At 39.7% G+C, this 14,462-nt stretch overlaps 1 protein-coding gene across 1 annotated transcript in view; it reads left to right on the plus strand.

The window, feature by feature from the left end:
• Window positions 1–14,462, plus strand: part of LOC114207994 (mitochondrial adenyl nucleotide antiporter SLC25A24) — a 49,971-nt gene that overhangs the window by 6,313 nt on the left and 29,196 nt on the right. Inside the window, exons 2-3 of the mRNA XM_028102086.2 lie at window positions 8,013–8,139; window positions 11,881–11,968. Of these exons, the coding sequence (XP_027957887.1) occupies window positions 8,013–8,139; window positions 11,881–11,968 (215 nt within the window). The remainder of the gene's footprint in view (window positions 1–8,012; window positions 8,140–11,880; window positions 11,969–14,462) is intronic.

The raw sequence follows: 14,462 nt of genomic DNA on the forward strand, positions 1-14,462 counted from the left end.
TTACTCAAATGAAAATTGTGAGGAAAATAAACTGATGAAGAGTCAACAGTTTTAGCTGGAAGTATGCTTATTTTGTTTCAATTTAGGCTTGGAAGAATTTGGAACAGCGAAGGCCAAAAAAACCCAAAAACCAAAAAACAAAAAATTTCCCAGATGTAGAATTAAGGCAGTAAAATGAAAAAAGTGGATCTTGCCCAGTAGGCTTTTACAGATATTTTTTTCCTTCTCCAATCTTGGCATCATTTTAGTTGCGCCTCTTTTATTAGTATGTGGAGGAGAAAGGGGGACAGGTTTTGTAGAGCATGAAGGTATTCCTGTGTCCGAGTTCAGCGCTGGCTGACTTGACAAATGTGTTCAGTTAGCCTGGTAGATTACAGGCAGTTTTAAAACTAAGCTGTTTGCCATATCTGTCATGTGCACAAACTCTTACTGTAACTTTCTTAGGAGAGATTTATCATCATAAGGGGCCCAGGACTCTGAAAACAGAGGATTGCTGAGAGCAAAAAGGGAAGCATCTTGGCCAATGAGTTCCATACTTGGTGTGACTGTGTAGCCTGAGTCAAGTCATTTAAACTTTGGTTTACTTCCCTTATTCTTAAAATGCATGTATCTTCCATGACTCCTGGACAGAGCTTTTATCAAGACCCCATGTGACTGGATATGAAAGTTGATGTAAAAAAGGCTTTAAAATGTGATGTCACAGTTACTAGATGATGGGCTCCTTGAGGACCGTCTGTCCCCATCGATATTGAGTGTATGCTGAACGATTAGGTAATGTCTGACAAGTGGTTGGACTGGACAACCTGATTTGAGGGCTCCTCCACCTCTGATATTCTACGGCTGTTTTGATTCTCTGTCTTTAAGTTTTCTATTTGCAACTACAGATGGAATAGGGTCACATACAAAAACAGTAGCTTAGGGGCACCGGGGTGGCTCATTCGGTTAAGCGTCTGCCTTCGGCTCAGGTCATGATCCCAGGGTCCTGGGATCGAGCCGCACATCAGGGAGCCCGCTTCTCCCTCTGCCCCTCCCTTTGCCCCTTTCCCTGCTCATGCTTTCTTTCTCTCTCTTTCAAATAAATAAATAAAATCTAAAAGAAAAATACACAAAACAGTAGCTTAGCAAATGTGTATTGCTTTGAATGGAATTTCTTTTCAGGGTTTCACTCCATAGCATAATTCCTCTGTTAACAGGAGGGATTTATTTTATTAGCATTTTCGTTGTTAGAAACTTTATTACTAAAGGAAATGCGATAGAGAAGTCATAGAGGTACATTTTAAGGCATCATAGCAGGGAGATTATGGTATAAGAAAAACAATGAATTCCAAATACATTTATGTCAAATGTTCTAAAATATATAACATCTGTACCTTTTGTGTTTTCTCCTTATATTCTAAAATCTGATGTTATCCTTCTTTGAGACTTTTTATTTTGGAAAGAATGAAAAAAATGGAAGAGTTCTTTTGTAAGGCATAAAATACCCTTTTCACCTACCTGTTAGTCTCCTTCCGAAATCCCAACATTCTGTTTCCCCATCTGGGCCACAGCCATAGACATTTGTCTCTTTATTTTCTTTTCTCTGCTTGGCATTGCTCTCACTCCTTCTTTTCTGCCTGGTCAGTTATTACCCATTTGTTTAAGGCTTCAGCCTTAAACCTTCAGCCTTTACCCTAGCACAGTCAGAATTATTTTTTTTAATCAACATTCCAGTTAAGATGTTTAGAAATAAATAAGCTCCCACAAGGCAACATACTGTAAGGGTGCTGCTTGACTCCTTTTGACCAGTCTGAGTTAAAATATGCTATCTTTTTAAGGGTCACGTAGCATCCACTGAGAAGTCTATGAGGATCTATGAAAACAACAAGAGGATTTGCTGAGAAAGTTTGATGCCTCACTCTGAAATGTAGACCATCGTTTCTACTTCATTCATTGCTGCAATGTGTGTAGTGGTTATTCTCATGAGCTGTGGACTCAGACCAGGGTACAAATGTTTTCACCATTTGCTACACTTGTGACTTTGAGTGAACTATTTAATGCTTGGAAACCTCAAATGTAACCTAGGAATGGTAAGAGCTACACAGTAGTACAAATATTAAATTCATTCAGTTAATATTTTTGAATAGTTCCAGACACTGTTCAATGAACTGGGGATATAGTAGTGAACAAGACAGATAGGGTCCCTCAACTGTGTCCTCACAACTTTCTGTAGAGGAGGTCTGTTTGTGTTGGATGGGTAGGTGGGGGTAATTATAAGCAAGTAAGGAACAGGATAATTTTTAAAAGTGGAAAAGAATTGTTGAATACAACAAAAATAGTTGCCTTTTTATTAGATGAGACTATCGACTCTGTTTTGCCCTTCATATCCCTTGTGTAAAATTCTGTCTGTTTTCCTTATTACTATGGCCATGACTTCTGTTTTCTCTCCTTGAGCCACTGGACTCTTGTGCCCTGTCTGGATGACTCTTTGTGGCTACATGCCTTCTCTGCAGTGCACAGGGCCCCTGTGGATTGTACAGTTCTCTTGTATGGGAGAATTCATTCTTGATTGGGACACAGCACATCTTGTGAAACATCATTAGATGTCTGCCACTGCTCAATTGCTCTGGGGTGGGGGGAAGTGTTTATTGCAAACAGTGGTACTTAGTGGTACTAAGTACTAACTGTGGTGCAACCTCCTTCTAAAGGCAAACCTGTGGGTATTTCACAGACATGTGACAGGCCTCTGTATGTTGTCAGTGCTTGACAGGTTGAGTGAATAGAGCAAGAGCTAACAGATAATGGCCCGATTAAATTTTCTTTGTGAATTTTTAAAAAATAATTTATTTTCTTGGAGCAATTTTAGGTTCACAGCAAAATGAAGAGGAAGTTACAGAGATTTCCCATAGACTCCCTGCTCCCACACATGAATAGCCTCCCCCATTTTCAGCATCCCCCACCAGAGTGGTACATTTGTTACAATTGATAAACCTACAGTGACATATCATCATCTCCCAAAGTCCAAAGCTCACTATAGGGTTCACTTTTGGTGGTGTTCTCTGGGTTTGGACAAATGTATAATGACATGTATGCATCTTTATAGTATCATACAGAGTATTTTCACTGCCCTAAAAAAATCCCCTGTGCTCTTCCTGTCCATTCTTCCACCCTCTCCCCCCAACTCCCTGGCAACCACTGATCTTTTTTAATGTGTTCGTAATTTTGCCTTTTCCAGAATGTCATATGGCTAGAATCATATAGTATGTAGCCTTTTCAGATTAACTTCTTTCACTTAGTAATATATAATATACATTTAAGTTTCCTCTGTCTTTTCATGGCTTGATACTTCATTTCTTTTTAGCACTGAATAATATTCCATTATCTGGATGTGCCGCAGTTTACTTATCCATCAGCTACCGAAGGCCATCTTGGTTGTTTCCAAGCTTTGGCAATTATGAAAAAAGCTGCTCTAAACATCTGTGTGGAGGATTTTGTGTGGACATAAGTTTTCAGCTCTTTTGGGTGGACACCAGGGAACATGGTTGCTGGATCGTACGGTAAGGGTGTATTTAGTTTCATAAGAAACTGCCCAACTGTCTTCCAATGTGGCTGTGCCATAGTGCATTCCCACCAGCAATGAATGAGAGTTCCCATTGTTCCACATGAAGTTTAATATTCAACTTTTTAAAGAGTACACGTTTAGGAAAAGAAATTACAGAAAAAGTGGAATTTTTACTGTGAAACTACACTTAACACATTTTCAGTGGAGCAGGTGAGGGACCGTAGGTATGTGTAGAGGGAGGCCAGAGCCCTCAGTGGCTTTGGAGAGTGGGATTAAGAAGAAGCTACAGACATTGTTTATGAATACCTCCTGATTTCTCTCTGTGATCCTAGCTGACTTAACTTCTGCCCATTTTGAGATTATCCTCCTGAGTGTGCTGCCAACATCTGTAAGGACTGAGCTGGGACCCTGGTGGTTAGAGTAGCCTTGCTCTGGAGTGACCACAGATGCTGGGTGAAGATAAGGAAATGGGTGTGGGAGTTGGGGGTGGGTAGAATCACAGAAGGAGAGGTCCAAGTGGGCAGATTTTTATTAGGTCCCTAATTCCTAACCTCCACACTATTAAGTACTTAAACCTTAGAAGAAGGCTTCTAGGAAGGTGTGATAAAACGACTAAAACGTTGGACTTCACCACCAGTCAATATGGCCCCACAGTCCGTGTCCCAACACTCTCCCACCCACTTGTCTCTAAAAAGAAGCTCTACCTTTAGAGACAGTCCTGTGCAAAGGTCTTTCTGGAAGTTTTGGGGGAAGGACAGGAGTTGTCCCCTCTAGGTTCCTCCTGGAGTGGGGTGAAAGCCTGGGCGTCTCATCCGCTGGCGCAGGAGTGCAGCCCAAGCGCTGAGGCCTCCATGTCTGGGTCAGGCCCTCAGTGGTCGCAACCGAGGCTCTGGGCAGAGGCCAGGCCCTCGTGGCGCACGGATGCACCTCGTGCCTCTGTGCTGGAGACATTGCGATGGTCCCTCCCCTTCCTGTGCTTTATCTCGCAGAAGGAGCCTGGGGGTTGGGGGGGACATTGCTATCGTAGGTCCCTGCTAACTGGATGTGTGGTGGGCAGGGTCGCCTTCCTCCCTCTCACTTCCACCTCTGGGAGGCTCCTGGGGGCCACAGCGTGGATCACCCCTGCTGCCAGAGACATCCCAAATGGATGTCCTCTATGAAGAACTCTTTTGGCACCTGGACCATAATGAGGATGGGACCCTGGATATCCTTGAGTTTCAGGAAGGCCTGCAGGATACAGGGGTCCTTGAATTCCTGGAGGAAGGGCAGGTGGGCCTCAGTGGGGCTGTGGTAGGAGAGATGTGGGGGCTGGGAGCCCCGAAGACGCCTTGGGCAGAGATGGGGAAAGCCAAATTGACACCTTACCCAGCTTCCCCTGGGGACCTACTAGCTTTCAGGTTGGTTACCAACATTTTACCATTTGAAGAATAACAACACAGCTAATACTTTTCTCAAGCATTTTTCTTATTTCCCCTGGCTCTCATAAAACTCCCAAATTCAAATTGTGCTGAACATGTTGGCTACCACCTTGTTTTGGGGGGTCACCTTGTTCAATGTACTCACCTGTTATTAGTAGCCTGGATGGGCATCTAGGCCAATGAAGCTCCCTCCCCACTTTGGGGAACTGGGATAATCACTATATGTGTTATGTGTTTGGGAGTTGGGGGGGGGGTTGTAGTTGGAAATGGTCTAATATTATCTTTTGGTTTCTGTTCCTGGAAGGAGGGCATTCAGTCTGGTGGCTTGTACCCTGGGGGTCTCGCCAGTTCTGACCTTTCCTCCAAGCATGCCTTCATCAGCACACTTGTAAAGACTGAGCTCGGCATTTTATCCTCTGGGAATCCCTATTTTTCCCAGCCTAGATCACAGAATGAGTCTCAGCGTGTAATGCCTGATGCATATTTCTATCACTGTATTTCCAAGTTATTTTCTGTTTGGAAATTCTTAATATAATTACTTTCCAATTATATTTGCTCTTTGGATGTTTACAGCAGCAGACTGGGTGGGAGATTCGGGAGAGCAAAGACTGTTGAATGCATTTCAGATCATCGGTACTTTGTGCTCAGGAATCTCTTGGCTGAGCTCTGTCATGTTAAGATTAAGTAAAACTCTTCTTACTGGCTGTGGGAACTTTGGGAGTCTTTACTTGCATCATCCATCCAGTGATTGGGCAGCTGGGTTTTGGGAATGTTCTATATGCCAAGGGCTGCAGCTCAGTTTTCTCATTTGTGGTATCAGAGGCCTGGACTGGGTGTTGTCTGTGGACCAGGCCATTCCAAAATGTTATCTCTGTAAAGTTCACTTGTTTCTGTAATTCCTAGAACAAAAATGGAAGTGGTTTTCTTTTTCTTTTTTCTTTTTTAATTTTTTTGAAGCGTTTTTCTTTTTAAAGCTAAATATCCCTTATGCTTATTATTTATTACTTTTTAAAGATTTATTTATTCATTTGAGAGAGAGAGACAGAGTGAGCAGAGCGAGAGGGAGACAAGCAGACTCCCCACCGAGCGGGGAGCCCGATGTGGGGTTCGATCTCAGGACCCTGAGATCATGACCTGAGCCGAAAACAAGAGTCAGACCCTTAACTAACTGAGCCGCCCAGGCGCCCCACTTTATGTTTATTTAAATGTACCTATTCTTGTACTTAGATTTCCAAGTGTGACTTGTATTTTATTTGATACAAACTAAACTTTCAAAAGAAATTCTGGTTTATGCCATAAACAAGTTCAGTTCTTTGAAACGCATTTCAAAGCAATTTATCAAACAAACATCAAAACAATTTGTTGCAAATCTGTCTTTTGTTTTTTAAGAGGTGGTGTGAGCCATATAAAGGCTTTGTATACCCAGTGGTGACTGAGGGCTTACATATTAAAACTTTCATCAACCAAACAGAACCTTACATTTCAGGGGAATACTGATGTGGCTTTTCCTCAGGTGACAGTGACATCTTTAGGGGGTTCTAATGTGAATTTTCTCCCACATGTCTTCAGCTTCCCTAGTAGAAAATTATTTATATAAATAAAGAATTCATCAGTTAAAAAAAATAGAAATGGTACTTATATTTTGTAATGATAAGAAAGAAAAGATACAACTTTTTAATTCTGATAACAGGTTTTTTGAATGACGTTTTATTTGGCTTTTTACGGTAGGGGGTGAGAGACTGAGTATACAAGTATGGACAATGGTTTGCTCATATTTAAAATTGAACTTTGACCCACAACTTAGGGTAACCTGCTCAGGAAGCCAACCCCTTTTCTATAGTAAACAACCCAGGGAACCAACCTGCCATAAATCAGGCTTAACAGGAGTCCAGATTGCCATCTCTAGAGACAATCCACGAAGCAAAATAATTTCTGTAACAGTCAGCCCCAAGTGGCCAGAAATTGATTGATACCTGACAGTTTCCCTGATTTTTATCCCCCCTTCAACTTAGGACCAACTAGAGAGAGGGAAGTACCTACCCCTAACCAAACACAGGATGCCCCACTTCTCATTAGCCTGCCTACAGCCAAGAGCCGCCAATCAGGGCACACCTGAAGCCTCCCTTTTCCCTACTATAAAGCTTGCTCACCCTTTTGTCTGCCTGCCTTTGAGTCTCAGCCAGAACTGACCACGCTGACTGCCTTGCTATAGAGTAAGCTCAGAACAAATAGCCTTTGCTTTTCTCATTTGATTGGTCTTCATTTATTTCTACAGAGGAATACAAAAGAACATTCAAAAGGGAAACCCTAGTCTTTCATATTATTGTAGGTTAGAGTCCTTATTTACCATAAGAAGGTTAAAAAATCAAGCTGTTCAAAGATAGGGTCAGAGATGTCTTTTAACTTGCAATTTCCAAAATGATAGTTGTTCCCTGATATTTCCATTGACCGAAATATAAACTTCTTAGATGAAACTTTAGTACATAAACGGGGCCCCAGAAAGCTGTGCCATTTTCTCTTGGATTATGCACATCTCGGTATATGTTGAGTAATCAGGATGTAATTTTCAGGTGAATATGATCCTCAATCTAATTTGTGAAAGTAATTAAATAACAGTAATTATTTTTCAGTGACAATATAAATGTATCTGCTTTTATTTATTTATTTATTTTTTTGGTAGAGAGAGAATGTGACTGGGTTGCGGGAGGGGGTAGTGGCTGAAGGAGAGGCAGAGAGAGAATCTTGAACAGGCTCCCTGCCCATTGCTGAGCCCCATGCAGGACTTGATCTCATGGCCCTGTGATCATGACCTGAGCCAAAATCAAGGATTAACTGACTGAGCTATCCAGGAGCCTCAGGAAATATATTGTTTTACACATCTAAATCCCATGCTAGGTCAAGGGTATGTTTTTTATCTTGGAGTTTATAAAATGCATGTCTTACAGGAGAACAGCCAATCAGGCTGCTCAAAGTATAAGTATGTCCAAATAATTTAGTAGTTTAAAAAATAATAATCCATTTAAATAATTTTTAAAAATCTCTTTTCTTTTTTATAGAAAATCTTTACTACTGGTGATATCAACAAAGATGGGAAGCTGGATTTTGAAGAATTTATGAAGTACCTTAAAGACCATGAGAAAAAAATGAAATTGGCGTTTAAGAGTTTGGACAAAAATAATGATGGTATGTCTTTATTTTGTATTCATCACCAGCCATGAAGAAGCACCTCTCATATTTCCAAAAGTATAAAACAATATGTATTTAGTCTCTCTTTTTCTGGAAAATAATTATTATAGTTTTAGTACTTGTTTTTCATAGTAATGTGATTTTTCTGTAGAATTTGTTTTTAGTGAAGAAAACTTATGCATAGCCTTGTCTACTGAATTAAAATCTGTGAATAGGGCTGTGTGTATATGTTCACTATAGAATATTGTACTGATTTGACTTATAGGTTAAAAATAATAACTATGTTTCCTTGTTCTCTGGGCAAGAGATATTTATTTTTGTTCATATATAGGCACAATGTAAAATTTAAAAAACTTTCAGATTATCTTAGATTTAATAATCTTTTTGAAAGAATTACTTTAGGGCAAGTACTCTCTGATCATGAAAATTGGGAGAAAAAGATAAACATTTCAAATATGTATGATTTTTTTTTTTTAATTAATACTTAATTGATACTTTTTTTTAAAAAGTATTTAAAGTAATTTAATACTTTTTTTTTTAATTAAGTAAACTCTACCCCCAATGTGGGGATATTTTTTTTTTTAATTAATACTTAATTAATACTTTTTTTTAAAAAGTATTTAAAGTAATTTAATACTTTTTTTTTTTAATTAAGTAAACTCTACCCCCAATGTGGGGATTGAACTTACCACCCTGAGATCAAGAGTCACATGCTCTACTAACTGAGCCAGTCAGGTACCCCAAATATGTATCTTCTGATTGGGATTATGGTTTCATGATTTAGATTAATAGTTTAAAGTTAGAGTCCCATTGTGTAGAGCAAAAAGCAGGTGCCACAGTAGGAGAAAGGGAGGAGTCATGAAACCCTTATCACTAGAGGTAGACTTTGATAGGAAGTGGGAATTTATTTTTAAAAATTATAACGCTTACAAAACTTAATAAAAAGATAAACTTAATAAAAAAAACTAAAATGCATCCTCAAATCCCTCCCTATATATGAACAGTCAGGGCTGTTCCATTCGCAGACTTGGTATTCAAGAAACAAACAAATGGATTGAGGAAAAAATATGGTTCATACCTGGGGTGGGCAAATTTTTTTGTAAAAGGCCAGATAGTAAATATTTTAGCTTTGTGGGCCATGTGATCTCAGTTGTAGCTACTCATCTCTGCTATCATAGTGCAAAAACAGCCATAAACAGTATGTACATGAATAAACATGGCTGCGTGCCAATAAAACTTTATTTATAAAAGCAGGCAACAGGCCTTATTTGGCCAGTAGGTCATAGTTTGTTGGCCCCTTGTTTATACTGAATAAAGAACTTTAACTTTAGTTAGGTATAAAGCAAATTTCTTCAAACAACTAAACCCTTTGAATGGATTTGATGATGCTTCCAGTCTGTGATACTCATCCAGGAAGTTGAGTTTGTAGTGGAAAGTAGTGCTATTCAAACATTTGTTACCTCCTAGAAGCCTTACACTACATGCCTCCAAGTTTAGCCTTAGTCCAATCTTCTAGCAAAATGCAATTTTTTTTTTTTAAAGATTTTATTTATTTATTTGACAGAGAGAGACAGCGAGAGAGGGAACACAAGCAGGGGGATTGGGAGAGGGGGAAGCAGGCTTACTGCTGTGCAGGGAGCCTGATGTGGGGCTCGATCCCAGGACCCTGGGATCATGGGATCATGACCTGAGCCGAAGGCGGATGCTTAACGACTGAGCCACCCAGGCGCCCCATAAAAGGCAGTTCTTATAACCAGCTTTGCTTTTCTGCAAACTTTCATCCTATCTTGAGCCCACTAAAGCTCAGTCATGTAGGTAGGACTGTGTAGTGTGGAGGCAGGCAGTAGCTGGGAGATGGAGCCACCTCAGGGGCATCTGCCAGATAAGCAGAGGTGGGTCATCCTGGTACTTAAATTGTGCCCGTATCAGTTGTCCATTTCAGAAAATTCTACATGAACCAGAGGAAATAATTGAAGGTGAAATTTTGTGATACATTTGTAGTAAATTAAAACAGTTTTTACTTAGTTTATCTTGTTTGTAGATTTTCAAAGAGTTTCTCATTTTAAGTTCATATTTTTGTGTATCAGACTTCTTCAAGCAAAGCATATTTGTGGATTGTGTATTTGAGAATTTGCCTACTTGCTAAAATTTAACCCCAAAAGTAACTCCAAAATCAGTGCTTCCGGCATTTTGGCAGTCCTTCATGGACTTGACTTCATTTGCTTGGCGAGCACATTTCTCGCTGAGATAGAAGTAAATGATGCTCTGCTTTCTTGTTTGAGCTCTAATACTGTAAACAAGTGTCCTTCTTCAGTCCACTTAGTGCCATGTTTCTTGCATTTTTGTGCTTTTTGTTGGTGGTTTTGCTGTTCACAATGGCTCCCAAGCATAGTGCTGAAGTGCTGTCTAGCATTCCTAAATGCAAGAAGATATACCTCATTCAGGCATGAGTTGTAGTATTATTGGCCATGAGTTCCACTGTTATAGAATCAACACTATAATATGGTATTGTATAGTATTTATACACACCTATAACAAGATTTTTTACCAACAAGGTTTTATATTGATTGGTCGATGAATACGTTGTGACCGGAGGTTCAAGGAACCTAACCCTGTATTTCCCATAAGAACAGTGGTTCAATAATTCAGGGTTCATAGTGACCTTGTAGAACATAATTACCAAGAATAATGAGAATTGACTGTATTTCTTTAAGAGTGCAATTATAACGGAGAATGTTCAGAATGGCATTTAAGGAATTTCATTGCTAAACAAATTGATCCCTCTAACAGTTTTTTACATTATGCAGAATCTCATGTTTCTCTTTTCCTCTCCCCAGGAAAATTCTTTCCAAATCCTGGGATTTCTTCAGAGTCCGTCTCTTAAATGAAGTCTTTGCTTTCACCACTAACAGTAATTTTTGTCCGCCTCTTTTTCTGGAGAACTTCGCTGTTAGTACTGTTAGGCAGCAGACCCTCTCGTGCTTTGTTTGGTTTCCTCCTGTTTCGTGCATATTGGTCGTGGGGTCATGAGTCTCTGAGCTGCTTGAGGGAAATGCAGTATTTATCACTCCCATTTATTGCTTCTATTTTCTCTTTCTTCCTCTCTTCTGTTTTGTCTCGTTCTATCTACAAACATGCACTAATTTCCCTAGTAATAATAATAACCTTCCCTCTTCCATTGTCCTACCATCCCCACTTTCTTTATTTTTATTGCCAGATTTCTCAAAAGAATAGTCCCCACTCTTTGGCTTCTTTTAGTCATTTTCTACTTCCTTTTAACCCCGCGCAACACATCTTTACACGTATGAAAATTGCCTAGTCATTTATTAAAATGTAGAAATGCATATGTGTGAAATTAATAGGTCCTAGCCTAATGGAATTTACTTCGGAGTCAGAGTGTCTTGATTTGAATCTCAGTCCTGCTGCTTAATGTTGTTACTCGGTAAGGCCACATAAGCTCTCAGTCCCTTCTTCTTCAGATGGATTCTTATTATTTACCGATGAGACTTCATGATTTCTGAATGAGATAACATCTGTGTACTTGTTTAGTGTATTTGTTGAACTTTGAGTTGGTGTTGCAGTATGTATTTAAGCAAATCTGTAACTCACCTAGAGTCATAATTTTGCCTTAATGAGTCCAAGGCTTTCCCTTACAAAAATGAGAGATTTGAAATTCAGAATTTCTAAGATCCTTATCCATTCTGAGTCTGAATTTATGCTCTTTTTCATTTTTTAAAGGAGTAATTGAGGCTTCCGAAATTGTCCAGTCTCTCCAGATACTAGGTCTAACTATTTCTGAACAGCAAGCAGAGTTGATTCTTCAAAGGTAAGCTCTTTATCTTACTGGCAGTCGTGGGCTTTCTTTGACATTAATTTTCATATCTCGTATTCAAGATCTTCATTTTAAGTATAGCTGAAAACTCTCTACACCTTAACCATTCCTCATTATGTGTGTTCAGTATCTGTCTTCCTTTTTGTTTTGTATGTACATATTTAAGGTGTAGGAGTGGGAAGTATAAGCTCAGATTGGATTCTCTCTTGCAAGGAAGGCCCCTGGGGCAGTGGAATGGCAGTGAGGTGTTCAACCCATAGAGAAGGAACCTAAGCATTTTCGTGCTGCCACTTTTCCCATTTGGTTTCTAAGGTGATAATGGAACTCATTGTTCCAGGATAAGATGTTTAGCAGATTCATCACATTATTTAACCTACATGTCACTGGATAAGTGGGAAATTCCAAAGGTTCACAAAGGAATACCGATTTAAACTCTCAGAAAATGGAGATGCCAGTTTGAACATTATTGCCCAGGGTAATCAATTCAGCTGTTTAGTGCGTCAAACCTTTACAGCCTTAATGTTTTATTTCACAGGATAGAGCAATAATCTCTTAAAGTTTCAGTGCCCTTGAAGGTTCTTCTATTACAAACAACTAAAAGGACTAATTAATTTTTTTTTGTGATAATGGAAAACAGAAAAGGGTGCTTATATTATATTCCTGTGAATGCTTTCAGTTTTTGACATTATCTAAAAAGTTTCTGCTAAATGTCTTTATTGTTGAGTTTATCTCCTTTTATATCTGTACCAGTAGCATTTTCCTCCTTTCTTTCTGTTCAGAATTTCTTTTAAAAAAAGCAGCCGCTCAACAGGAGGGTCCAAGTCTCAGAGCTTGGGCACGATGTTGCTATTGTTAACATTGGATGAGGAAGGCTTTCCTGAGGAAATGAAAAACTAAAAAAATGAAAAGGGGTAAACCAGATTTTGACAGTGGGGTATGGGGCATGTAATATTCTGTTGCTGAAGTCATTCTTCCAGGGAATTGAAGGTTGTTTTTTTTTTTAATTTTATTTTATTATGTTAGTCACCATATAGTACATCATTAGTTTTTGATGTAGTGTTCCATGATTCATTGTTTGCATATAACGCCCAGTGCTCCATGTAATACGTGCCCTCCTTAATACACATCATTGGGCTACCCCATCCTCCCACCCCCCTCACCTCTAAAGCCCTCAGTTTCTCGGAGTCCATAGTCTCTCATGGTTCATCTCTCCCTCCGATTCCCCCCCCCTTCATTTTTCCCTTCCTTCTCCTAATGTCCTCCATGCTGTTCCTCATGTTCCACAAAGTGAAACAAATAATCAAGTCAAAAAATGGGCAGAAGACATGAACAGATACTTCTCAAAAGAAGACATACATTAGCCATCAGGGAAATTCAAATCAAAACCACACTGAGGGGTGCCTGGGTGGCACAGTCGGTTGAGCGCCGGCCTTTGGCTCAGGTCGTGATCCCAGGGTCCTGGGATCGAGCCCCGCATCGGGCTCCCTGCTCAGCGGAGAGCCTGCTTCTCCCTCTCTCACTCCCCCTGCTTGTGTTCCCTCTCTCACTCTTTCTCTCTGTCAAATAAATAAATAAAATCTTAAAAAAAAACAAAACACCACACTGAGATACCACTTTACACCAGTTAAAATAGCAAAAATTGACAAGGCAAGAACAACAAATGTTGGAGAGGTTGTGGAGAAAGGGGAACCCTCCTACACTGTTGGTGGGAATGCAAGTTGGTGCAGCCGCTTTGGAAAACAGTGTGGAGGTTCCTCAAAAAATTAAAAATAGAGCTACCCTATGACCCAGCAATTGCACTCCTGGGTATTTATCCCAAAGACACAGATGTAGTGAAAAGAAGGGCCATATGCACCCCAGTGTTCATAGCAGCAATGTCCACAATAGCCAAACTGTGGGAAGAGCTGAGATGCCCTTCAACAGACGGATGGATAAAGAAGATGTGGTCCGTATATACAATGGAATATTACTCAGCCATCAGAAAGGATGAATACCAACTTTTGCATCAACATGGGTGGGACTGGAGGAGATTATACTAAGTGAAATAAGTCAGTGGCTTTTAATATATTCACGGACTTGTGTAACTATCACCACTACTTAATTTTGGAGCATTTTCATCACCCCCAAAAAGTAACCCAGTACCCATTAGCAGTCACTCCTTATTCCTCCTCTGCAAGCCCCCAGCAATCACTGACCTACATTTTGTCTCTTTTGATTTGTCTGTTCTGGACATTTCACAAAAAAATGGAATCCTACAGCATGTGGCCTTTTGTGTCTGGCCTTTTTCACTTAGCATGATATCTTCAAAGTTCATGCATTTGTAGCATGTATCAGTACTTCATTCCTTTTTTAGACCAAGTCACATTCCATTGTAAGGATATATCACACTTTGTTTATCCATTCATCTGTAGATAGGCGTTTGGTTGTTTCCATTTTTTGGCTATTATGAATAATTCATGTACAAGTTTTTGTGTGAACATACGTTTTC

Source organism: Eumetopias jubatus, unplaced genomic scaffold (assembly GCF_037043125.1).
Source record: "Eumetopias jubatus isolate StellerSeaLion01/CBP00866 unplaced genomic scaffold, mEumJub1_p1.0 scaffold_4, whole genome shotgun sequence".
NCBI classification, from domain to species: domain Eukaryota; kingdom Metazoa; phylum Chordata; class Mammalia; order Carnivora; family Otariidae; genus Eumetopias; species Eumetopias jubatus.